Here is a 24,026-nt window from a genome sequence, read left to right on the forward strand (position 1 = left end):
AGTTTAATGTCAGAAAATATTTTCATGGACCGGCCTTTAGGGTGGGACAGATAAATGTATCACGTAACCGAGACAAGCATCAAGAGTGAGTCTTAGATGGATGTAACAGAGGGAATCTGGTCATTTTTTAAAAATAAAACATCATTCAGATTTAAATATAAATAAAACGAAAATAGTGTAAGTTATTTATTCTTTCTCTGCGGGCCGGTACCAAATGGCCCATGGACCGGTACTGGTCCGTGGGGGTTGGGGACCACTGATCTAGAGGAAGACAAAGATAGTCAGAAATCAGATATGCTTCAGGATTATTTTTGCTTTTTGTAGCATTCCAAACCAGTATGCATTCATAGGGACAGGGATAGGTGGGAAGAAACTACCAAACTCTCTTATTTACTAAATAAAGAATGGCTTATGCAAAGAATTAAGAGATCCACCATTTTTATCCCTGTTGTCTCTGTTAGTAAGGCAGTTCAGAGATCATGTATCCTTTTGGCCTGTAAATTCACTAAGTCTGATTAGCAGCAACAGTAATGGTTGTTCTTAGCTTCGAGGTTGCCTTTCTTTGAGTTGTGTCCAAGATGTCCAGTGGCAGCAGCTGGGCCTTCTGCCTAGTGGTTGAGTCAGTCTACACCTAACTGTGTTGCACAAGCACTTACACACTTGGAAAATTGTTAACAAAGCCCTATAGACTACAGGAGGCCCTAAGATCTAGTATTTATGTAATGCTTTATCCAAGTTAACCCTAAAAAAATAGCCCGTTTGGTTAAATGGTAACGAAAATAAAACCATAGCATTCTGTCCTGTTAGTATTGTCCATATTGTGAAATGTTAACTCCTCCTGTTAACCAATTGGCTGCCTGGACATGGCTGCTTCTCACCAGTTAAGGGATAGTGGCAAGTAGTCCTCTGAAACCCTTAAAGGTTTCTCTGAGAAGGCGTGAAGGGGTGTAATTCTAGTAATTCCATGGGAAGCTGCTGCAGTCGAGGTTCTGCTTCAGCAACAACCTCAGCAACAAGATGTAATCAAGGAAAAGCTAATTCTGTGTCACCCCCCTGGATAAACTGAACGGTTTCTTGGGCCTCGGGAGGCGGTGCCAGTGGTGGCTCAGGGATAGAGTGTATTTGCATATAGGCCTTGGGCCTGCGCTCTGGATTCTTGCTCTTTTATTTTTATCACATATAAAGAAGTGCACCAAAAATAACTGTACAACTCTGAAGTTTTCACAAAGTGAACACATCTAAGTGGACCCTTAGCAGGAAACGGCACCCTGGGAGACCCCTCATCCACATTCACATACTTTCAGCCATTCCCCTCACTCCACCCCAAGGTATTCATAGTCCTAAATCCTTACATGATTGTCTAATAGCTTAAAGTGTAACAGGAAGAGTATTTCCAAACGCTGACGTTCTCAGTACAGAGGACCGCAGAAACATTCGGTAGTTTTTCCCTTCAGCTCTAGGTTGTGGAAGATCCTAGACTCCTCTCGGAGTGCTGTCCAGGTCTGTACTTGCATGTTCTTCAACAAAAGCCCTGGGGAAGATGCCAAACTTCCCTTTGCATTCCCCCTCCAGCCATTCTTCGTTCACTGATAGAAAGGAGAGACAGATTTCTAAAACCAGTATAGGGAAATGACCTCATCTGGGCATCCACATAGGTGTGTTGTTATTCCTCCGCCCCAGCTGTGCCAATAGAAGTCAGTGTGTGGAAGTGATTGAGGTAAGAGTGAACGTAGGACTTAGCCATCCTATTGGTGTCTAAACTTAGACATAACGGAGCAGTAAAGTGCAGGAGGATGAATTAGACATTTCAAGAGGGGAAATAAGATGAAATAAATTGAGCAATGATATTTAGATACCATTTTCTTAACAGAAGGCTGTTAGCTTTGTTGGGAATCTGTTTTGACTATAGGAGAGGGACAGATGGTTAAGTATATTGTTAATCAATGTTCACTGGGGGGAGGGGTTACAAGAATTGAGAGTTGGAGCTGGTGTGGTGTTTTGAGTCTTTAATAAAGTGCAGATGTGTATTAGGGTATACACACCCAGGTTTAATAATAACTTAGTTGTAGGTAGTACCATTTTACTAAGGAAAAGGAGACCTACAAAGATTAATAGCTTGTTTGGGTTCATTCTGCCAGTAAATATCAGACAGTTTAGGTGTGACCTGCTCCAAAGCCCATCTGCTAGACCGCACACCAGTTCGGAAGTCCATCTTTGGATGTACTACATCTAGATTAGACATTAGGGCCCTGGTGCATGGATCCTGTCCGAGAAACTGCTGTCATTATGTGGAATATGGCTGGATATCGGAATGTTAAAGTTCCCCCAAAGTAGTTCTAGTTGTGAACCACTGTCTTGCTCTTTCCTATTAGTAACACAAGTCCCAGACTGGAAGCACTGGTTTGTCCTGGATCCTGGGAGCATACTAGAAATGCAGAAGCTCAGGCCCTACCCCAAACCTGAGTCGGACCCATTTCAGTGAGACCGACCCCTGGGTAATTCACATGGCAGTTTGAGGAACCTTTGAATGAACCCATCTCATAACTTGAACATAACCCCAGCACCGTCCAAAGGACTCTTAGGCACACTGTAGTTCAAGAAGCACTTAAGAACTCTCCACTGACTGTTTCAATTTCTAATGTGTTTGTAACAAAATTAGGAAAGTCACCAGAGACACAGATAATTCTGAATAGTTGCTTCTAAGACAAAATTTACCTTCTACCCTTCAAAAGTACATATATCCAAAGAACTATGGTTTGCAGAAGATAGGTTTATGGCTTGGGACAAAGGCAAAATGATCGCAGCCACCTTTGATTTTGTTAACTCGGGGAGTGAGAATCCATGGCTTCTGAAACGGAGCCACCTTTAAATGTGAATGCAGTGAAATGTCTGAGTTGTCGTTTGTTGCTCCCTGGCCCCTTAGAGCAGCACATGGAAAGGCTGAGCCCAGTTTTGCTCCCTCCCGCTGATGCTAGGAGGGCGACTGAAACCAATGGCTGAAGTGTCATTTGCAGGTGAGTGATGTTTCCTTGCCTCTGCCCTTGAACTTACTTCCGCTAACACATTAATTTCTATAGTCCAGGAGAAGCCCTTACCCGTGGATACAACCTGAATGACGTCCCCTTCCAGAAACCCCAGGTCTTCCGGCCTGGTGGCCTCGTAACTGAAGAGTGCCACCACGTGTCTCCCCTCCATAAGCTGACGTTCCGAGGGCTGGTTGTTAGCATCAGCCTTTTCACTTTCCTCGGCTTCCTCTGGAAAGCCTTGGTCACCCTGAAATAAGAAAGGGCCTATTAGTTTTCCCGACATCCTGGGCAGTGAACAGTGAAGGTTGTCGCTAACCCTTTGAGTAGTGAGTTTTTTCCATGCTTGCTGACCCCTGGGAGTGAGTTTTTTTTTCAAAATATGAAATTAGTTACAGTTACAGTTTTATTAACTTAAAGTCATGCTTATTTGATAAACCAATATATGGAAACAGGAAGAACATAAGTTTGCCTTTTTTAGATGTTGCCTTACACAGTTTTAAAATCGATTGTACTCTGGATGGTCAGGGGGCATGAGATTGTACATGAACGTTCATACTATTCAAAGGGCTAAAGGATTCAGTGGTACAAAGGGGCATCGTAGCACCTGGGATATAAACCCATAAAGGCAGGTTTGGGATCAGCATCTATCATAGACCTAACATGTCCCTTATGGATACGAGATGACTGGATAAAGGAAACGAGAGGTCTGAAGGACCACACATAGTCTTAGAATCTTACAGAAAACGGAGACGAATCCTAAAAAGGTAGAAAAGGACTACTGTTCTTTTTTCAGATAGAGAAACGTTAAATTGAAGTCAAACCTAAGTCTCGAACTCTTGAGTCCAACACCCTTTCCCCAGCACCCGAGACACTGGGGACCTTGTTAGAAATGCACATTTTCAGCTCAGTCCCAAATCTACCAAATTGGAAACCCTGAGGGCGGGGCCCAGCAATCCATTTTAACAAGCCCTCTAGGGCAGGGGTCTCAAACTCGGTCCCGCAGGCTGCATGCGGCCCACCCACCAATTTTGTGCGGCCCGCAGACTGGCCCGCAGACTAATCCACGAAGTTTGATTAGTCTGCGGGCCGCACAAAATTGGTGGGCGGGCCGCATGAGTTTGAGACCCCTGCTCTAGGTAATTCGGGTACTTGCTGAACTTGGAGGACTACCTTACAGCGCCATACTCCCTAAGGCCATGACCATTATGGTCATTTTTGTCCCATAGATGTTGAGGAAGGATGCAGTTTCCAGAGATGTGACCCATGGGATTTAACAAATCAACATTAGAAACTGCAAGGATAAATGCTATACTGAGTGTTAAAAGCTCTTGTTTCCTAGTGCTCTTTGCTCCAACCTTGAATGGACCTCCGCATTGAAAGGCAGCGAGGTTGGCAGGGGGTCCAAAGGCCAAGTTTGTATCCTAGCTCACTGCTGGCCAGCAGTGTGACCTCTCTGAAATCAGTTTCCTCACCTGAAATCAAGGCTAGAGGAATGCAATGTGCTTGATAAAGGTCGGGTTGTTGTTGAGGAAGTGTCCTTAGGTGCCCTGGGCTCACACACTCACCACTGTGTTCTCACACCACAGAGTCAGGCAGTAGTTTTTCACTTGGCCCCAGGCAGCCTTCATGCTGTCTTCTGAAAGGGGTTCCAGCTCCTTGCTGTCCTGAGGCCGATAGCTGAGTAGAGATGGTGTGTAAATACCAAGTCAGAGGACATCGGTGCAAGACCATCCTTCTATTCTGTCCTCTAGACCAGCTCCGGGTCCCCCAGCTGTCCCCATACTGCCGCCTGCGTGGAACTCACCTCAGTTTAGTGTGTTCTGGCTGGAGCTCCAGTTTTTTAGACACCATGTCCCGGACCTGGCTGTAGGGGAGTCCGGGCTGGGCCTCCATGACCACCGTGTACTTGTAGTGCACCTTGAGTGTGTAGGGCGTGGGAACTCGGAGCCTCACTTCCTGAGGGGAGAGGAGGCAGAGGGAACTCATGAGTACCTGAGGCTTCCTCTTGGCGACAACCTGACCACCACAGTTTTGCTCCACACAGCACAGGGAGTACTGTGGAGCCGGGGAAAGGCCACCGAGGCACTGGCCTCACTAAGTAACGTGAAGGGTCTTCTAGGTCAACTCTTGCTTAGATAGGAATTCCTACTGAGTGAGATCTGGCCCTCCAGCTACAGGCTGGTAGGAAATGTGTGCATGGGAGTGGGAGGTCCCTGACCCATGCACTGAGTATGGTAGCCACTGGGTCTGCCCTTTCTTTGGGACTATTTATTTCTGTAATCCAGGGAGACATGCCCGTGGTGGACCACCCAAGCTCTCCCATTCTCTACCATTTGAAATAGTACAAAAGAAAAATGTTACCTTAGGTTCTTCTTTGTCTTTCTGATCTAAATGGAGAACGTAAGGAATGAAAAAGGAAGGTGAAGGAACGCTCTTGACCAGCCCCTTTCATGCACAGAAAGAAACGTCTGAGAACAGGGCACCCAACTTCATGTCCTTTCACTCCTGGAGTCATTATTAACCATAATGTGGGGAAAATCTCACTCTGGGGAAACAGCGAGCAAAGCCATGAACACACAGAGGAACCCAGTCTCTGCTTCTGGGGAGCGAATGGGTAATTATCAAAGGACTGCACATCCTAGCCATGGGGTTAGCAAGGATCCTGAAGGTCTGTCAAACCAGGGGGCCCCAAAGCAAAGAAAAACAGAACGGGAGATGAGCCAGGGGCCACAGGAAGGAATGTTAGAACCACTTGTTTTTACTTGATCCTTTATTTTGTGTATGCCATATAGTAATATGGCAATATGTATCTAATTTATATATATAAGAGAAGTATACATAAAGATACTATGGGGGGGGGAGATACTATGGGGCTCTGGCCAGTTGGCTCAGCAGTAGAGCATCAGCCTGGCGTGTGGAAGTCCCGGGTTCGATTCCCGGCTAGGGCACACAGAAGAAGTGCCCATCTGCTTCTCCACTCTTCCTCCTTTCCTTTCTCTCTATATCTCTCTTCCCCTCCCACAGCCAAGGCTCCACTGGAGCAAAGTTGGCCCGGGCGCTGAGGATGGCTCCATGGCCTCCGCCTCAGGTGCTAGAATAGCTCCGGTTGCAATGGAGCAACACCCCAGATGGGCAGAGCATTGCCCCCTGGTGGGTATGCCGAGTGGATCTCAGTCGAGCGCATGTGAGAGTCTGTCTCTCTGCCTCCTTGCTTCTAACTTTGAAAAAATACAAAAAAAAAAAAAAAAGGATACTATGGAGGGTTCATGATGAAAAAAAAAAGACCACTGATCTCAAACCAAGCTTGATCATTAAAATCACTTCAGAAGTGTATTCTAGAACTACAGATTTGAAATACCTAAAAATGGTATTTTGCCAGGCCAACACATTGACTGTTTTTCCAAAAATGCAGAATCAAATGCCACGGAATTTATGTTTTTAAAATCATCCTAGGTGGTCCTTGATGGGCCCCTAGACAAAGATAAAAACAAAAAAGCTATCAAGGATGTTTGTTAGGTAATTGGGGAAATTTGAATATGCAATATACATTCTATAGTATTACCTTACTGTTCAACGTCCTAGGTATAACAGTTGTGTTGAGGTTATGCAGAAGACTGTCCTTGCTCTTAGGGGGTACAGGCTGAAGTGTGGGGTGAAGTGTCATGAGTCTAACTCAACTGGTTTAACCATTCAGATAAAAAATTCTACAGAAGGGACGGGGCAAGTAGTTGGTGCAAAATGTTAACAATTAGTGAATTTTAGGTGAAAGGTATTCCCGTATTTTTTTGTACCATAATTTTAATTTTTTGTGTGTGCAGTTGGCAGTTTTCAAAATAAAACAGGTGTGGGGAACATCTCAGAGGATTCTGATGATCTGGTGGGGGTGATGAGCACTGATATTGAATTGAAGCTGGACAAACCATCTATTCGGGGCATCTCTACCAAATACTCTTTCAGAATCTGCTTAAACTGCGTTAGTCTGCACCAGGGGGAGTCACCCTTTCACACCTGCCCCTGGGTTCTTTGTCCCCTGGGCTCTGCAGAACGTTTCCTTTCCAGATGCTAGCATTCTGCAGACCTTTGAGAAGAGCCACTCCATCGTACTCTGACGTAAATGCAGTTACTTCCTCCCAAGTTGTGGTTTCAGTATTGATGGAGATAGTTTGCAGACTACTTGAGTTGGGACACTCACTGTCTCCGAGAAACCAACTACATTTACCCAAGCCCCAGCAGTGTACTGGAGCAGGTAGGGAGCAGGGGCGTCTATCTCCTGTGCTGTGGGTGGGGCAGGCAGGAGGGATGGAGCTGGGGGCCTGTGTGGTCCTAAGCTGAGTGGCACTCTGGGAGGAAAAGAAACGGGTTTTCTGGAATCAGCCTGGAGAGCTCCTTTGCCCAGGCCTGGGATGTTGCTGCAGGGACACTAACCTGGTGACAGCTGGGGTCTCCCGGGAGCATTGGAACTGGGCGGGGCTGGGATATCAGACACTGGGGACGACGCTTCCTCCTGGAAGGGACAGGAAGAAATGGTGAGACCCTTCATCCTGACAAAGTTCTTAGGAATAGGGGTGGGCGGAGACCCTGCAGATCCCCAGGGCCAGATGCAAATGACTTCCTAAAAGTGATGACACTCTGGAGAGAAGTGTGGGTTCAAAGGGGAGGCAGGGTGGCCTGGTGGAACCAACCACAGTACACGTAAGAATTCGAACCCCCTCTAATGGCCCCTGCTGTCTAACCGCCCTTTTGGCCACAGTGGAACACTTCTGGGGGCCAGCAGGTCCTGGGCTTGGGCCTTAGCTCACCCTGCACTCCACATCTTGCTTCTTCAAAGGGAAACCTCCACCTCTCTTTGTATGGCATTTAAAGCTTTTCAAGTCACCTGGGCATCGTGATTCTGACCAGGGAGGGCTAAGCTCATGGAGGACCACTGGTTCCACTGTCCTCTGCCATCCACAGGGCTGCTCAGAGCCAATAAGGGCAGCTCACCAGGCCCAGCAGGAGAGCAGGCCCTTTAGGGACAATGGACACTGGCAGCGGCTTGCGAAGCAGTGACAGCAAGGCCTACTCAGTGCTCTTAAGCACATCTCTCTCTTTCCCTCCCTCCCTCCTTTTTTTTTTTTTTTTTTGTATTTTTCTGAAGTGAGGAGCAGGGAGGCAGAGAGATAGACTTCTGCATGTGCCCGACTGGGATCCATGTGGCATGCCCACCAGGGGGCGATGCTCTGCCCATCTGGGGCGTTGCTCCCCAACCAGAGCCATTCTAGCGCCTGAGGCAGAGGCCATGAAGCCATCCTCAGCGCCTGGGCCAACTTTGCTCCAGTGGAGCCTTTGCTGCGGGAGGGGAAGAGAGAGACAGAGAGGAAGGAGAGGGGGAGGGGTGGAGAAGCAGATGGGCGCCTCTCCTGTGTGCCCTGGCCGGGAATTGAACCCAGGACTCCTGCACGCCAGGCCGACCTCTACCACTGAGCCAGCCGGCCAGGGCCTCCCTCCCTTTTTTAAAAACGGTATTTCACCAGCCAAGACATTGACTATTTTTCCAAGTGAAGAAGACATTTCTGGGAAGACCTAATGTTCGTACACTGTGGGCTCTGGGCCCCACATCAGCTGTGGGCAGGAGGGGCCCAGGAGGCCCTGCCACTGCCCTCACTTAGCACACCCATGCTTTGTCCCCCATCCCACGTTCGGCCCAGGGCGGTGGTGCCCGCTCGAGGTGGGCTCAGGAACAGTGAGTCTTCAGCGCTCTTCCTCTCCTTGGAGAAATCTGCCAGTGGTTGGGGGCCGGGGGTGGTCAGGCCTTGGTGCCCATTACCTGGGGCTGCTGCTGAGGATGGATCCGCAGCTCGACTGGTTCGAGATAGTTGCAGGGAACAAGCCCCTTCTGCAAAGAAGGCAGCGGAGACGGTGCTCAGAGAGCTCTGCTGTGTGCTGCTGGGATCCCAAGCCCCCCGACCACCTGCGGGCCCTCCGAATACCTGCCCATTGAACATGACCATAGCCCAGTTATCATTGCCCTTCTTCAAGACAAAGACAATGTTCCCAGGCATGACCTGCAACTCCTCTGGTGTCTCCGGGACAAACCCAAACAGCACACGGTGAGCCTCGCCTTCGAGAGCCCTGAGGGAGACACAGATCCCATCCTCTGTCTGGCCTGGAGCACATCCCCTCCCACCGTGGGACAAGCACAGTGGACTTGGAGCCAGGAGACGAGGTCCAGACACCCTCTAATTCCACGTCTAACTGCCTCTGTGACCCTGAGCAGGGCGCCCATCTCCCCGGGCTCCCGAGAGGACACAGTAGGGACCTGCACAGGAACGTGGCCCACAACCAAGTGCAGTGGAATATAGAAAACAATGCAGACATGGTGGCCTGGCGGTCCTGGCCCTCCCTTCCCTTCCCAGTGGAAGGCTAGGGGGCGTGCCTGGCCAGCTCCCCCACCAGGGCCAGGTGGACCAGGTGAGTGTGCCCGGGAAGGCACTGGCGGGAGGCAGGTGCGAGCCATCTGGGTAAGAAGACGAGTGGGGGACAAGGGACCTGGAGCCAGTGTGGGGTCAGGCAGGAACACGGAAGGGGAAGTCCCGCAGGAGAAGCTGTGACTGGAGGGATGTGGGCAGGTTCTGAGGCCGCCTGCGGTGAGTTACACAAGGTCATTTCCCCTTTACTGTTTCCTTGAGACCTGCTTGGCTCTTTGAGGCACTGGGGCCTTTGGAATGTGTGACCGAGAGGCTGGCTTCCAGGTGGGCTGACTGATGTGTCTCGCTCCTCGGCTCCCTCCGGGCTTGCTGGGTCCCTCTAGCTCCGCACTGTCACGTTCCCCTCAGCCCTGTTCTTGTTTCCCACCATTGTGTCTATTCACACAGCGGACACCCACTCCTCCAGCGGGCAGAGTTCAGGAATGAGCGTAATCCGGGCCCCTCATTTTTATAGTTGCTTTGGTACTTTTTCACTTTGCTTTAAGCCTTCCTTTGGGGGGTGGGGTTGGGGGTGGGGGCAGGCGGGCTTCCTAACCCAAACACAATCTTAAGAAAGCTATAAGTTATGTCATTTTTTGCTTTTCATCTTACAGAAAATGGCTTCTATTTCTTGAGTCCTTCCCTTACTTCTTCAGAAAATATACCAATAGGGAGTGAGAACCGGCCATCCGGGAAAGGGGAGGCAGGACCTGGCTTCTGCTCTGTTCTCCTGACTCCAGAAAGGGCACCCCCCCCCCGCCCCGTGTCCGCCCCGCTGGGAGGAACGGGGTAGAGAGGGGTGAGGGGGGTGGGAGATGGCTGTGTCCCATGGGACACTACTGTTCAGCAACAGCCCCTCCCTATGTGGTGGCTGTGCATGCTGACATAGGACACAGAGACGCCAACTAGCTGTTGCCAGGCCCCAGGGTCGGTCCCACCAGAGACAAAACCTTGATCCCAGCTTCTTTCCCTTCAGCCCCCTACTGCCCGTCAGTCCAGGCTTGGACCTTGGCTGTGGTTCTGACTACTGATCAGAACTGAACTCACCTGAAGATCTCTGGGGTTTTGGGTCTAGGTGGCGGCTCCGCTGCCTGGTGAACATTCAAGAGAAAGAAAGACGGGTGGGACGATGAAGAAAGAGAGAACAGACTGTTAATGTAATTTGAACCTCCTTCCAGACCAGAACATCAAAGAGTGCCTTCCTGGCTCCATCAGACCCCGTCCAGGGAGAGGGCACGGTGGACCCTGACTCAGCACTGGAACTGGCACCTCCCACCCGCTCCCTGGGCACGGGCTTCGTCGACCCCGCCATTTGTCTTCAGCCAGACCTGGTTTCTGGGGAAGTTTAGCTGTCGCAGAGCAACATGCCGTCACAGGGATGCTTTTGACCTTGAGTTCTGTCCCTTTTTTAGGACAGTTTCCAAAAGCTCTGTTCTATAATTAATGGCTGCTGAATCACATGACCCTTGTGGGGATTTATACCCAACAAGATCCGCTGACCTGGCAAGATTCTCCTTATAATGCATATTTGCTGTTCTACACTGAGTACCACAGAGCCCAGTTGTCGGGCATCCTCTCTTGGGGTCCTCTGGCCGCTTCAAGGTTTTCCACAATTTAGTGTGAGAAAGAAATAGAAGAATCTGGAGTCTCTCTTCTCCTTCGCTCATCTCACACTCCAGAGCCCCAGTATTGGTCACATTCTAGGCCAGCAGCCACCATGCTGACCCTGGCCGGCTGTCAGCGCTGCCCTTAGGTGTGACAGGTGTGTGCAGCCCAGAACATAGGTGCCAGGCTCAGAGCCCGTCCCTGGGCTGCCCAACGCTCTTGCCCATCACGATTCTCGAATTCTCCTCAGCCTGGCTTACCCCCTTCCCTTCACGAGGATGCTCTGCCTTCAGCCTTTGCATCTCTAGACCCCCTGCCATCCAGTCCGTCTGGAACCATGTCTGTGAGCCCAGCCTGGGCGGAACAATGGTTCATCCGTGTGGCACCCTCCCTGTGTTCCCGAGGAAGTCCCCTGCACCCAGGCAGATGGGCACAGCCCAGAGAGCTCACGGCCTTGGGCCCCAGTACCCATGGGGGTCTCCTACCAGCCCCTATATCCAAGAAGAGGAATTGTTCAAAAGCCTTCAACAGTTTGCCTTTCAATTTTTCTGAGAATAGTCAGAGCTTCAGGAGAGTTGATCAGTAGCTCTCTTAGAACTTAGGGAAGTGAGGCTGGCATTTGGGGAGAAGCAGGAGGGTTGGTTTTTTGAGAACTTGAGGCTGCTTCAGCCTAAAACTGCTTTATTCCCTACCCCCCCCCACCATGGAACCTGTGACCAGGAGTGGTAGGCAGACCCCCTGAGCAGCATGAAGGGGTCAGTGGAAGGAGCCCTTAAGATGAGGCAGCTCCGCAGAACTGTCTTCAGAGTCACCTGGAGACCTGAGTCCACGGGGAAGGAAGGGCCGCCTCACCTGCGGCTGCAGAGGGGCAAACCCGGAGAAACTGTCTTGATCCACCACGGATGCCACCACCTGGAATCGAGGAGGGGGGTGTGAGGGCCCTGGTGGCATGTTGCCCCGCCTCCTGAGGTCTCTCCCCTCTGGGTTAGACGTTGCCGCAACTGAAGACATGAACGCCTGCCCCACCGCTGCTAACCCAGCAGCCTCCCCCTCCTTTTTCATCTTTTTAAAAATTTTTGTAGTGATGTGAAATGTATAGAATATATGAACCATTTTAAGGTGAACAACGCAGTGGTATTTAGTACATTCACAAAGCTGTGCAACCACCACCTCTATCTTGTCCCAAAGCATTTTCACCAGCCCCCAAAGAGACACCATGCCCATGAAGACGTCAGTCCACATCCCCTCTCCTTTAGCACCTGCAACCAACCAATCTGCTTTCTGTTTCTGTGTATTTACCTGTTCTAGATGTTTCATATAAATGGAATTATGTAACATGTGGCTTTTGTATCTGGCTCCCTCCACTTAGCATAATCTTTTCAAGGTTCATCCATGTAGTGATACTTTGTTCCTTTTAACGGCTGAGTCATATTCCACTGCAGACTATATCACATTTCAGTTATCCATTCATCCATGGATGAACACTGGGTGTTTCCGCTAACCCGGTCTCTCTACTGGGCCAGAACCACCTACCCCACCACTAGGCAGCATCAGCCCTGCAAATGTGTCAGAGTCAAGCGTAGTTTTGGAAGGGATAGCTTTTGACTAACTTTGGTTCATTCCTGAAAGTGTTCAAGACCAGGATTCAGAAGGAGTTCAGTCTAAGCACAGGGCTGCAGGAATACAGGGAGCATTAAGCCAGGAGGATGCCATGCTGGGCCGTTTCCCTAACGTGTTCTCTCTACATTTAGTGTTCTTTTCACTGGCTCAGTCCCCAAGACTCAGCATCCCGTGAGGGACCCTGTGGTCCTTGCTCAGGGTCAGGCTGGAAGGGAGGAGTGAGAGGAGTCTGGAGGAAATGAACTAGAAGCATCTTTCATCACACTGTAAACAGTCTCACTGACATCCCAGGGCAGAACCACAGGCAGGCCAAGCCCCTTTCCCCAGAGTCCCTCCCACCTTGCTCAGCACAGCCCACGCCTTAGGAGGTCCCAGGGAGGCCGAGACATCCACCTACCGTGGCCTTGCCCAGGTAATCCTTCTTGACCAGCTGGGCCACTTGCCTCTCATTTGGTCGGAAGAGCCTGCCCACAGGGATCACCACTGGCTCGTACAGCTTCTGTTTCTACAACACAGAGCGCGCAGTGTTTCCTTACCTGTGAAACGCAGGCAACGAGGCTTGTCCTGCCCCCGTCACCGAGTGCCTGCAAGTGTCTGCTGAGATAACCTCACAAAAGCACTTTTTCTACCTGTGTAAGGTTGGAACTTGTTACTATTTTAGAGTAGGAAAAGTGGGTTTCAATATCACCTGTCACTGAGAGGCTGTGTGGACATCTGTTGGTATCATTTGCCTAGCGTCCTCTTTTCCCAGGGGAGCTGCCCCCTGTCACTCTGTGTGGTCTGGGGGGGGGGGGGCTGTCACTCATAGCACAGGAGGCACCACCACCACAAGGGTCGCTCAGCACAGAGCTCTCTTGGAACCGGTGTCAGCTGACACGGCCAGGCATATCCAGACTGACATGTGCCCCCTTGTTCCTGGTTTTTAAAAATCTAATTTATAACAGGCTTCATCCCAAATGTGCTCAGACAAGCTATGCATCATTTTCACCGTTTGTTCATATAATCAGTGCATTTTTTTGAGAGCCGTCATGTGCCTGGCACTGTGCCAGGCTGCCAGGACTCTGCAGTGAGCACGCAGGCACAACCTCTGCCATCACCTGCTGCCACAGAGCCCCATTCAGGGGCAGCCCGAGGCAGGGCTCTGCCGTCCTGTACTCCAGGCCTTGGCAGTCAGCACTTCCAGTCTCAAGATCCTGCATGGAACTCCCCCCCACCCATTAGTGTACCCAGGACTCAGAGAGAAGAAAAGCACTCTCTATGGTTTCTCAGTGTGCACGCCCACAGGAACAATGAGAAGGCAGCGGCATCCTCACAGTGCCCCGCATCAGCAGGACGCTCACCCACACGCATTCCATGGCTTTGTCGATTTTGGAATGTCTCGGCTCAGACTTCATGCTCATGGCCCGTACTAAGTGTTCTTCAGCCTTCTTCCAGTCCTCCTGCTTGGCGTGCATGAGCGCGATATTGTATAACACCTAGAGAAGCACAGGCCACACCGTGAAAACCAGAGGCTGCTCCCACTCCGGGCATCAGGGAGGAGCTGGCACGAGGCTCCCGGAATGTCGCCCGGTGGCGTTTCTTTCCCAGCTCTCCTGGGAATGTCTGAAACAAATCCACTCAACCTTGCTGCCTAGTGACATCCAGCACAAGGATGGTGTTAAGTGAACATCACATAATGTGTAAATCCAACACCATGAGTGTACACACACACACACACACACACACACACACATATTTTTGGACAATGAAGTAGGTCAGGAAGAAACAAGAATGATTGTGTTACTTTAGTACTGAGAAGAGTGATAGACTCAAGACTGCCTGAAGAGCTGGGAATATAAATCACAGGTGTGTGGCCTCTCCAAACAGCCCCTGCCACAGAGCCCAAGTGAGAGGTGGGACAGGTACGGGTGGGCGGGAGAGGGCTCCAGACACGTCGTCCTGCAGAAGCACCTGCAGAACACTGCCCGGGACACGGCAATAAGACTCTGAGGCAGTCACACGGGGAAGAGCAGTCTGTGGGCAAAAGCTGGAAAGAGACTGGGCACAAGCTTAGGGCAGTGCCTTACGGGGGGCAGGAGGGAGCGGCGTATTCACTGATGGCCATAATTTTTCAGGTCTCGAGTTGGGTGGTAGGTTCATGAGTGTCTGTTTAATCATTATGCTTCATAACTTATATATAGAATCAAATCTCTCGGATGCATCAGCAACATAAAAACAAAAACAAAAAACATACTCCCTCCCCTGGCTATTTCTGAACCTCAGAGCGTGGTTGCCTTCTGCATGCATACTTGGCTGGCCCATCCACCCTCAACCATCTGAGCAGGAAGAAAGGAGACCTCAGGGCCCTTTCAAACTTCCTATTCAGGTTTTAGCCACCTTCTTTTAAGACCTTCTCCACACCAGGTTTTTATGACTCCACGACTGGAAACGGTTGGGCCTCTTTTCATTTTTTCAAAAAGGATGGTGTGATTTCTCAGAGCCGGGGTTCTACCCTGGTGGTGGGCAGGAGTGGCATTATAGAAAAGGAAATGACAGGAGGTCCCACGCAGCAGAAGAGGCTTAGACCCTGAAAAGTCCAGCTTCCTTTGCAGAGAGACCTATCCAGCCGGTGTGCCCTGCCCCAGGATCATTTCCCTGCCGATCCCAGGGGGAACATTCCTCCCATGGAGTTCTGCTCTGATGTCACTGTTCCGTGATCCTCTCTCTGGAGCCACTTGGTGCCCCACCCCTTAAATCTATATAAGTGGTTCTCAATCTGGGGTGACTGGTCATGCCTAGAGATATTTTAGGTCATCACAGTGAGGGTGGGGTGTGACTGGCATCTAGTGGGTAGAGACCAGGGATGCTGCTAAGTATCCTACAATACACAGGACAGCTCCCGACAACCAAGAATTATCTGGGCCCACATATCAAAAGTGCCACGGTTGAGAAGCCCTACTTTAGAAGCTGGCGCAATGCCAGCCGACTCCCACTGCTAAGCTTCATTTCCCTAGACTGGGGAAGTGTAGTCAACTGCTCGCCTGCCACAGGGCTGGATGGGGATATGTGTCTTCAGGGGCCTGGGCAGCTGCGGACGCTATTTTTAGGCCTGGGCGACCCTGGAAACACTCGGCTTCTCCTGCCTGAGAAACTAAAGCAAGGGGACTTTTTTTAGTGAGTCTTCTAAATAAAGGTCTATAATATATTCAGGGATTTTAGTTTTCAAAACTACTGGGATATTTGAGGTTTCAGAGGGGTGTGGGGAGGGCGGGTTGGAGAAAGTATGCCAACTTGGAAAATCAAAGCCGGACATGTTTCTCCTTTTGGTCATACTGAAAAGAAATGATCTTGTGGGGACCTTTCTGAAATTTGTGCTTTGAGCTTTGCTTTGATTGAGAGGGAAGGGATTTGTGCCAAATTATCCCCACTCTCTCTTTGGGTATCCACCAAGTCCATGAGGCCAGAACCATTCGCAGCAGAGAACGTGGCCTGTAACTAGGGAACTGAGCAAGGTATGGCAGGTCCTGCCTGGGGAGCGAACACGTGACTTGGATTTGTCAGGATAACGCTGGGCAGGTAGCTTGCTAACCTAAATGAGGCACATTAGTGTGAATACTTTCCCAGGCCAGCCCACTCTGGTCCAGGCGGGCCCTTTCTCCTCACCTCGCAGGCGAACAGCTTAAACTGGAGCCCCAGGATCTTGTAGTCTATCAGCTGGTTCCCTCGGAGCTGAGTCAAAGCCTCTTTCAGGTCTTTAATGGCGGAATCGTATCTGCAGGGTGGAGGGAGAGAATAACACAGTCCAGGGCGCCGAGGGAGGACTGGGGAATAAACGCGTGTCTGCATCCCTTTCTCCATCGTCTCCCTGGGACACGAGCCTTTGCCAGCCCTGAGCTCTAGTTTTCATTTATGTTTTTAAAATTTTTATTGAACTCATTAGGGTGACATTGGTTAGCCCTAGTTTGCTACAGAACTCAGTGTGCCGGATGCCCTCTGGTGTCGGGCACCCCAGCTTGCCCCCCCGTTTCAGGCAGCCAGGGATATTTCCTTCTCTGTTGACTGGATGCAGTGCCCACCTCTCTGACAGCAGGCTTGGCACTCATTCTCTCCTGAGAGCACCGGGCAGAGCCAGCACCTGCTGGGCCCCGGGTCCCTGAGAGGTGATTCAGAGGACAGCTCTGTCCTCACTCCCGTCCCAAGGCCAGGCCAGCCTGACGGAGGGGCACCACTCAGAGAGACCCCCTCACAGCCGCAGGCGTCCCCTCCTGTCCAGAGCCTTCTCCTTGGCTTCTTTTGAATCTAATTTAGCTCTTGGTTTTGTGGCTTGCTTTCCTCTCCCCTCCCTACTCCCCCTCCACACGCTCTGGAAAAGAGAAACCACCGCTGAGCCCATAGCATTTCCAACACCGCCCCTGGCACTGCCCTGTGCTCACTGGCTCAAGGTGTATCAGGGCTGCTGTCATGGACTCGTGGAGGGAATAGGGCTGGTCACATCAGCAGTGCCCACGTCTCCATGGCTCGCCCATGACCTCTCTGCCCTAGTGAGAGGAAGCATTTCTGGGTTGTGGGGTGCAGGGTGGGGGGTAGGGAGCAGCAAAAAGCAAGCTACCCTCAACCCCAGCCTCCTGACCTAGAAGGAACAAATTTGATATGGGTTGTGGCTCCCCCCCCAGGCAAATGAACCACAAGTCCCCAGGCCACTGTCTGACCCAGAAGTGCCACGTGTGGCTTCTCTTAGAGGCAAACCTGAAATTTGGATTCAGGCTGGTGGGGATCTGTAGGGGGTGTCATGGTGTCGCAAAGCTGCCCTAGGAGAGCAGCCAGGAGACTGGGACCAGATCCCTCAGCTCTGCCACTGACAGGGAGACCCTGGCAAGTTACTTCCCTGGCCTCGGGTTCCGGGCCATCACATAAGAAGTGCACTGAGTCCCAGGAGTGTATTATATTCAAGGAGCATATAATATGAGAAGCTTGCTCATCGGGGGTCCCGGATCTCATTTCTGGAGTCAAAACCACAGGGACTTCGTTCCTGGCTGTGCCACTTACTACCCGGTGACAAAGGGTAAATTGTTTAATCTCTCTGTTTCCTCTTCTCTCGCAATTAGAGAATAACAGTGGTGTGTGCCACCCAGTGTTGTTGTGAGAAGTAAATGGGGCGAGGCATTCAGGTGCTTAGGATGGTGCCTGGCACAATTAGTAATTTATATTATTGTTTTTCAGCTTTACAACTCTGGCAATTAAACATGTCTTTAAAAGCGGCATCCTTACTGCCTGCGGCTGGCCTCTGCAGAGCCCCCACGCGCTGCCTGGAGCTGCGCCCCAGGGACATCCCCTTGACAGGCAACACAGGGTCTGAATGAGTTCAGTGTGAAATTGCAAAATAGTGTGCTGCGTCATGTGCCCGGTGGGGCGAGCCTGCGGCCCCTGCCCCTCCAGCCTCCTTTAGTTCTCTTTGGTGCCACTTGAAAAGCACAGTTTCTGGGGGAGGCCTACAGTGCCCAGGTGCTGGCACTCCCTGTAGGGCTCTGAATGACACCCCGCAGGCACCATGGCTGCACCGGACCCCAGGGGCTCACCAGCACAGCAGCCAGCTTGCACGGCTTTGCGCAAGCTCAGCCTGAGAGGGCTTAGACGCCTCACTTCTGTAAGGCGCCTTGGAAAGGTTTGCTTAGTAACTCACTGCTGTGTTCCTGTTCTACCTGGATCCCCACGCAGTCTGGAATAATGGAGAGTTTTAGCAGCTGGAAAAGTCAGAATGTCAAACACTTCTGTGACAAGGGCTAGAGGACACAGCTGATGCGTTGCCTCCGTGGGCTAGCAGTGTGTAACAGGTGTGACCGCTGCTGCAGAGCCCCCAGGTTCCTAAGGCCCAGGAGCCGAGTGCCCAGAGCTTCTTCCCTTACACACGACAGGCTGCGGGCAGAGAACTGGGACAGCCTGCCACCTGCCACCCCTGAGAGACCACCTGCCTTCTCAGACATGCGCCCTGACATTGCTCTGTGGAACTCTATAATGACTAGAGCAACCCCGACATAGGAGAGCTGGGGAAAACAGAGAGGAAAACACACCCTTAACATTATCACCGCAAAACAAGCCCCATTGCGATCTGAGAGAGTTCCTAACCCGCTCACTAGGCAGCCATTTTCCCAGTTCCCCGTGGCGCTTAAAGTGCTCTTCCAGCACTTGCCTGTTCTGCCCCGCATTCTAGTTACTGGTGCCTGTGATGCGTTTCCCACTTTCAATAAGTTTCTGCGAGCAGAGGCTGTATTTTTCTCACTTTAGTCTAATTAATCCAATAAGCATTTATTAACTACTCTGAGTACATAAGCAAAGATTTCTTTTCTCAAGAAACCCACAGAGTAGTCGAGGACACAAATCAGTAGTTGCCACGGAGAGATACTACAAGAAGAGGCACACAGAGAGTGGTCCCCGCCCTAGGGGTTGAGTGGCTGGGCAAATCCGTGGAGGATGAGTTAGCATAGGAATGGGTGAGGGGACTTGCCCTTTATCCTATAGCAGAGGTCCCCAAACTAGGGCCAGCCCGTGGGCCACATGCAGTCCCCTGAGGCCATTTATCCAGCCCCCTGCAGCACTTCCGGAAGGGGCACCTCTTTCATTGGTGGTCAGTGAGAGGAGCACTGTATGTGGCGGCCCTCCAATGGTCTGAGGGACAGTGAACTGGCTCCCTGTGTAAAAAGTTTGGGGACCTCTGTTCTATAGGAATGGGATCCTCTGGAAGTTCTTAAGCAGATGGCATTAATTTTTGAGATCGGTCTGGAAGAAGGCTGGAGAAGACCAGACCGGTGGCTGGGAAATTAGTTTGGAAGTGACTACAACAGTGCTGGTGAAAAATTAGTGTCTAACCAGGGCAGTGCTGGGGGTGGGGGGTGGGATGGAGAAGCGTGGGTGAATTTAAGAGGTATTTAAGAGGTCAACTTGAGCAGGCGTAGGAAAAGAGACACCCTGGGTTGACCCCAGGTAGAGATTTGAGTAGCCAGCTGGCTACAGATGGAAGCCAATGTTATGGAAGAGGATGGGCTTTCTAAGGATTTTCAGGGGACACTACTTGTTTATCTGTTTCAATATATTTTTATATGTGTGTGAATAGTTTGTATTTTCACTTTGGCAGCCGAATAATATTTCACTGAATGGATTAAACTAGGGTTAGGCTTTTGAAAACAAGAACAAAGCAAGGTTTTGATGGGGCTTCAGGATAATCCTGATTGTGTGACAGTTTCATACATCACAGTAGTGGACCACCATGGCTGTTCCCCAGATGGACAACAATTTATACCCAGCACCATCTGACCATGGTCCCCCAGGGATGCTCGCAGGAGGGTGCCACACCAGCTAAACACCAGGCCGGTGGCAGTCACATAGGCTCACTTTAAGCTCTGACACAGCTGACGTGTACCGAATGGGGAGGCAGGCCTGCCTTTCCTCCCTGGGGAAGGCTTCTGCCTCGTGCTGATTTTTTGCATAACTGCCCAGGGAAGGGCCAGTCAGGCTGCCCACCAGAGGCCAGGGAGACACTTCTCACACACCCGGACTAGCAGCACTGAGACCCCTCCCGGTGCTCTGCGCACTTCCCCAGCTTGTGCAACGCCAACCACTCACTTCTCCATCCGGTAGTAGAGCATCCCGCGCTGGAAGTAGGCCACGGCCAAGTGCTTGTCCCGGTTAATGCTCCTGGAGAAGGCCTGCGGAGACAGGGAGGCTGTGTCTGTGGCGAGGAGCCAGCAGCGCGGAGGTGTGACATGAGCCAGATGGTGAGGCAAGAAGGGTCGTGCAACTGGTTAGTGTCTTTATGGTAACAGCAGGCTCAGGGGTCAGGCCACCCTGTGTTGTCACTTCCTGGTGGCATGGCATGAGGCCAGTTACCTAATCTCTTTGAACCTTAGTATTCTCCTTGGTAACATGGGGACATTAATATCTGCCTTTCAAGACTACTGAGAGGGCCCTGACCAGTTGGCTCAGTGGTGGAGCGTCGGCCTGGCGTGTGGAAGTCCTGGGTTCGATTCCCGGCCAGGGCACACAGGAGAAGCGCCCATCTGCTTCTCCACACCCCCCCCTTCCTCTCTGTCTCTCTCTTCCCCTCCCACAGCCGAAGCTCCATTGGAGCAAAGATGGCCCGGGCGCTGGGGATGGCTCCTTGGCCTCTGCCCAGGCGCTAGAGTGGCTCTGGTCGCAACAGACGATGCCCCGGAGGGGCAGAGCGTCGCCCCTGGTGGGCGTGCCGGGTGGATCCCAGTCGGGTGCATGCGGGAGTCTGTCTGACTGTCTCTCCCCGTTTCCAGCTTCAGAGAAATTTAAAAAAAAAAAACTACTGAGAGGATCAGAATAATCAAAGCAATTAAATCTGAAAATAATTGAAATGTCAGATGCAGCATTATATTTGTTTGTTTTGTAGATTTATTATATAAGTATTACACAATTAAAATAATAACAAATAAGAACGCATAGACAGTGCCAGGAGTGAGGACTTAAGCAGGAAATCAGAACAGCGAGAGAAGGAGAAGGTCAGGACAGAAGGACGCAGGGACAAATCTGAGTGGTGAGCGGAAGGTGTGGGGACTGAGCCCGGAGGTGAGCCTGGCCCGCACAGCTGTGCCTGGAGCCCCTGCCCGCACAGCTGCCCCAGATCAGCTCCCCCCATCCCCCAGCAGTGTCCACTTAGCCTTCAGCAGCCCTGGAATCTGCCAGGCTCTTTGCTCAGGCCCTCCCATGCTCCCGCCTGCCTTCTGCACCCCAGATGGACTCGTCAGTCTGCATGGGTCCTCCAAGCAGCTTTGCTGACATCTGGTCCCAGTGAAAATGGCTATGGGAGGAACTGGCTCTTTAAGGGGGCTGGGGAGTCAGTCATCTGTCCACTGGGCCTTGCAAAGACTGGCTAGAAGGTAAACATAAGAGCTAACACTTAACACCCTGGGGTGAAGGGATACAGCACTTTAGTAGGTGGTGCCTCACTTGATCCTCAGATGTTCAATCAACCCCTCAAGAAACTGAAAGCAGGAAGTCTACATGAAATGCTGAGGACTCACTGTTCAGAGAGAGGCGGAGCTGGGATTTGAGTCTAGATAGATCCTCTGCTCCCCAAACTCCACACCCTTTCTATCTTCCCATGACCAATCCTAAAGTGATGCTTGAATACTCAGTCCCACACTCGGGAACATGGGAGAGAGAAAATAGTTGGAAAAGATACTAAGACATCTCACCCCATGTCCCCAACTGACATCATTGATCAATCATGGTATGATTTCCTTCCACCAGCCTCAGAATCCTGAAAAGAGTGCCCCACATGATTGTCACATAGATCAAACCTATTTTACTTAAGTGCATCCTCTTGACCTCTTGGGCAGACACAGGTTCACTACACACATGAAAGCCCGGAAGAGGCGCATTCTCATCAGGTGAGAAGCAGTGAGATGTGGATCCTGTGTGTGGCCAGCAGGAGTTCACGACCAGAAGAGAGTTCATAAAGGGCTCAGAGAAGGGTTCCAGCTTGATGTCTGTTAACAGGTGGAGCAGAAAGGGGAACAGAGCAGAACACACAGTGGTTCCCAGCCCAGCTGGCAGCCCATTAGAACCATCTGGGGACCTGTTAAAAATGAAGGCTGCCCAAGCCCTCGCAGGCCAATTAAATCAGGATCTCTGCAGGTGGGACCGGGGCAGCTTTTGTTCTTATAGAGCTCCCCAGGGGTTTCTCCAGCGCAGCCCCGGGGTGAGAACAGCTCATTACAAAGGCTGGGAGGAGGCCCCGAGGAGAGGCATGTGCTCACTCACCTTCTCAGCTGCTGCCAGGTTGTCCAGGATTGTGTGCATGCAGCCCATGTTGAAACAAATCCTAGAGTGCGGGTCCTGGACTGCAGAGAAGGCGTCCAGGGCTCCCTTCCAGTCCTTCTTGTCGGCTGCCAGCACCCCTTCATTCCAGAGGCGGATGGCCTCAGCCAGGGACATGGTCAGGTGGAAACCCGGGGGCTGAGGGCGCTGGCTGGAGGCAGGGAGAGCGTGAGAGGGCTGCTCCCCAGCAGGGCGGCCCCAGGCCTTCACTTTCCCGGGCTGGTGCTCAGAATGCGGTCCAGCCTCCCTTAAGACAGCTGCACGGTGTTGCAAAGGCGTCAGGAAATGTCCCCACCTTTCAGAAACTGACACATAATCTTGCCATGAGAGAAAAGGAAAGAGAGAGAGGAGGGTACACGGGGGCGGAGTGCGGGACAGAGAGGAAGTACATCAGATACTGCTGCGATGGGTCAGTTCCCCAAAATGCTTCTGCTCTGTCACCCAGCTTGTCCAGCTGTCTTCCACCCCGGCCCGCCGCAGCTCCAGGAGAGGGCTCTGCCCCTGGGCTCAGGGCAGCCTGGGCAGCCCCGTGCCCCTCCCTGGGGCCTGAGCTCCGCACCCTGTTCAATGAGGGTGTTGGGGAGAGGACACTTCTTTCCAGTCTTACGTGAATTCCTTGCTCACTTTCTCATAACATCCTACACTGTCTTGATATACATATATATATATTTTTTTATCTTGAGCTGAAGTTAGCGATTAGCACGTTTCTGAGACAGGACGGTCTGAGTGTCCATCTGGGTCTGAGATATAACTGTTATGAACACTGAAGAAGTAAGTGTAGACAGGACCAATCTCCTGAGAAGGCCGAAATTAGGAGCCTCCTATGACAGTGAATGAAGACCTCTCCCGTCCGTGTGTGAACAACAGAAGAGACAAGGGGGGGTCTCACTGATGACAGAGGCGTTGACTGGTCTCCAAAAACCAGACTTAAGATTCCTTTCCTTCCGACCTAGAAAAGTAAGTCAGCACAACCTCCCTGAGAAACAACTGTGAGGAGAAGGTATAACCAAGCTGACTTACTAAAATCCTGACTTCCTGTTGAATTAGAGAAAGGGTGTCTTTGTGAGGGTCCAATACTTAGATGACAAGGCTTGTTCTGTAGCAGCTGAAGGAACCCACCAATCATCATCAAACTTCTCTAGGAGTTAAAATGTACTTTAAAATGTAGTTTCTGTAGGACTTATGGGATCGAAGGTGTGAGAACTGAGAGGACATGGGCCCAGAGTCTGTTTCATTGTGTCTCTGACATCCAGACCCTCATTGGAAGGACCTGTCTGATCAGGTCAGGCCCACCCAGGATGATCTCTCTTTTGGTTAATTTAAAGTCAGCTGGTTTCATTACTTCTGCAAAATTCCTTCACCTTTGCCCTGTTCTGTGGGTCAGAAGCAAGTCACAGGTCCTGCCCACGCAAGGGGAGAGGATGACTCAAGGGCAAGGGTCATTGGAGGTCGTGTTGGAATCCTGCCAGGCTCAGCTCTGGAGTCCCTGTCTTCTTCCCTGGCTTCCCGG

General features: G+C 51.2%; 1 protein-coding gene across 2 annotated transcripts; it reads right to left on the bottom strand.

Annotated features, from left to right (window-relative positions):
- Nucleotides 1-22,838, bottom strand: NCF2 (neutrophil cytosolic factor 2). 2 transcript variants are annotated; one of them, XM_066261318.1, is made up of 15 exons: nt 22,460-22,838; nt 20,294-20,376; nt 16,340-16,448; nt 14,038-14,172; nt 13,095-13,202; nt 11,930-11,989; nt 10,520-10,563; nt 8,996-9,137; nt 8,833-8,901; nt 7,452-7,530; nt 5,388-5,413; nt 4,831-4,982; nt 4,592-4,703; nt 3,096-3,273; nt 1-1,531 (listed from the first exon to the last, which is right to left on the bottom strand). In XM_066261318.1, exons 1-15 carry the CDS (start codon nt 22,631-22,633, stop codon nt 1,410-1,412), a joined length of 1,593 nt encoding a protein of 530 aa, XP_066117415.1. In that variant the 5' UTR covers nt 22,634-22,838; the 3' UTR covers nt 1-1,409. The 2 variants fall into 2 exon arrangements, with proteins under 2 accessions (XP_066117415.1, XP_066117416.1); XM_066261319.1 differs by having other exon boundaries at nt 1-1,586.
- Between the last annotated feature and the right edge of the window lie 1,188 nt (nt 22,839-24,026).

This window comes from Saccopteryx bilineata, chromosome 2 (genome assembly GCF_036850765.1).
Source record: "Saccopteryx bilineata isolate mSacBil1 chromosome 2, mSacBil1_pri_phased_curated, whole genome shotgun sequence".
NCBI classification, from domain to species: Eukaryota; Metazoa; Chordata; class Mammalia; order Chiroptera; family Emballonuridae; genus Saccopteryx; species Saccopteryx bilineata.

What these genes read in the sequence shown, in the direction of transcription:
- NCF2 (XM_066261318.1), bottom strand. Translation starts at nt 22,633, where the DNA reads ATGTCCCTGGCTGAGGCCATCCGCCTCTGGAATGAAGGGGTGCTGGCA. An exon ending in ATTACCTGGGCAAGGCCACG is followed by an intron (nt 11,990 to 13,094) that starts GTAGGTGGATGT and finishes CCTCGATTCCAG; the next exon opens with GTGGTGGCATCCGTGGTGGA. An exon ending in TGGTCATGTTCAATGGGCAG is followed by an intron (nt 8,902 to 8,995) that starts GTATTCGGAGGG and finishes CCTTCTTTGCAG; the next exon opens with AAGGGGCTTGTTCCCTGCAA.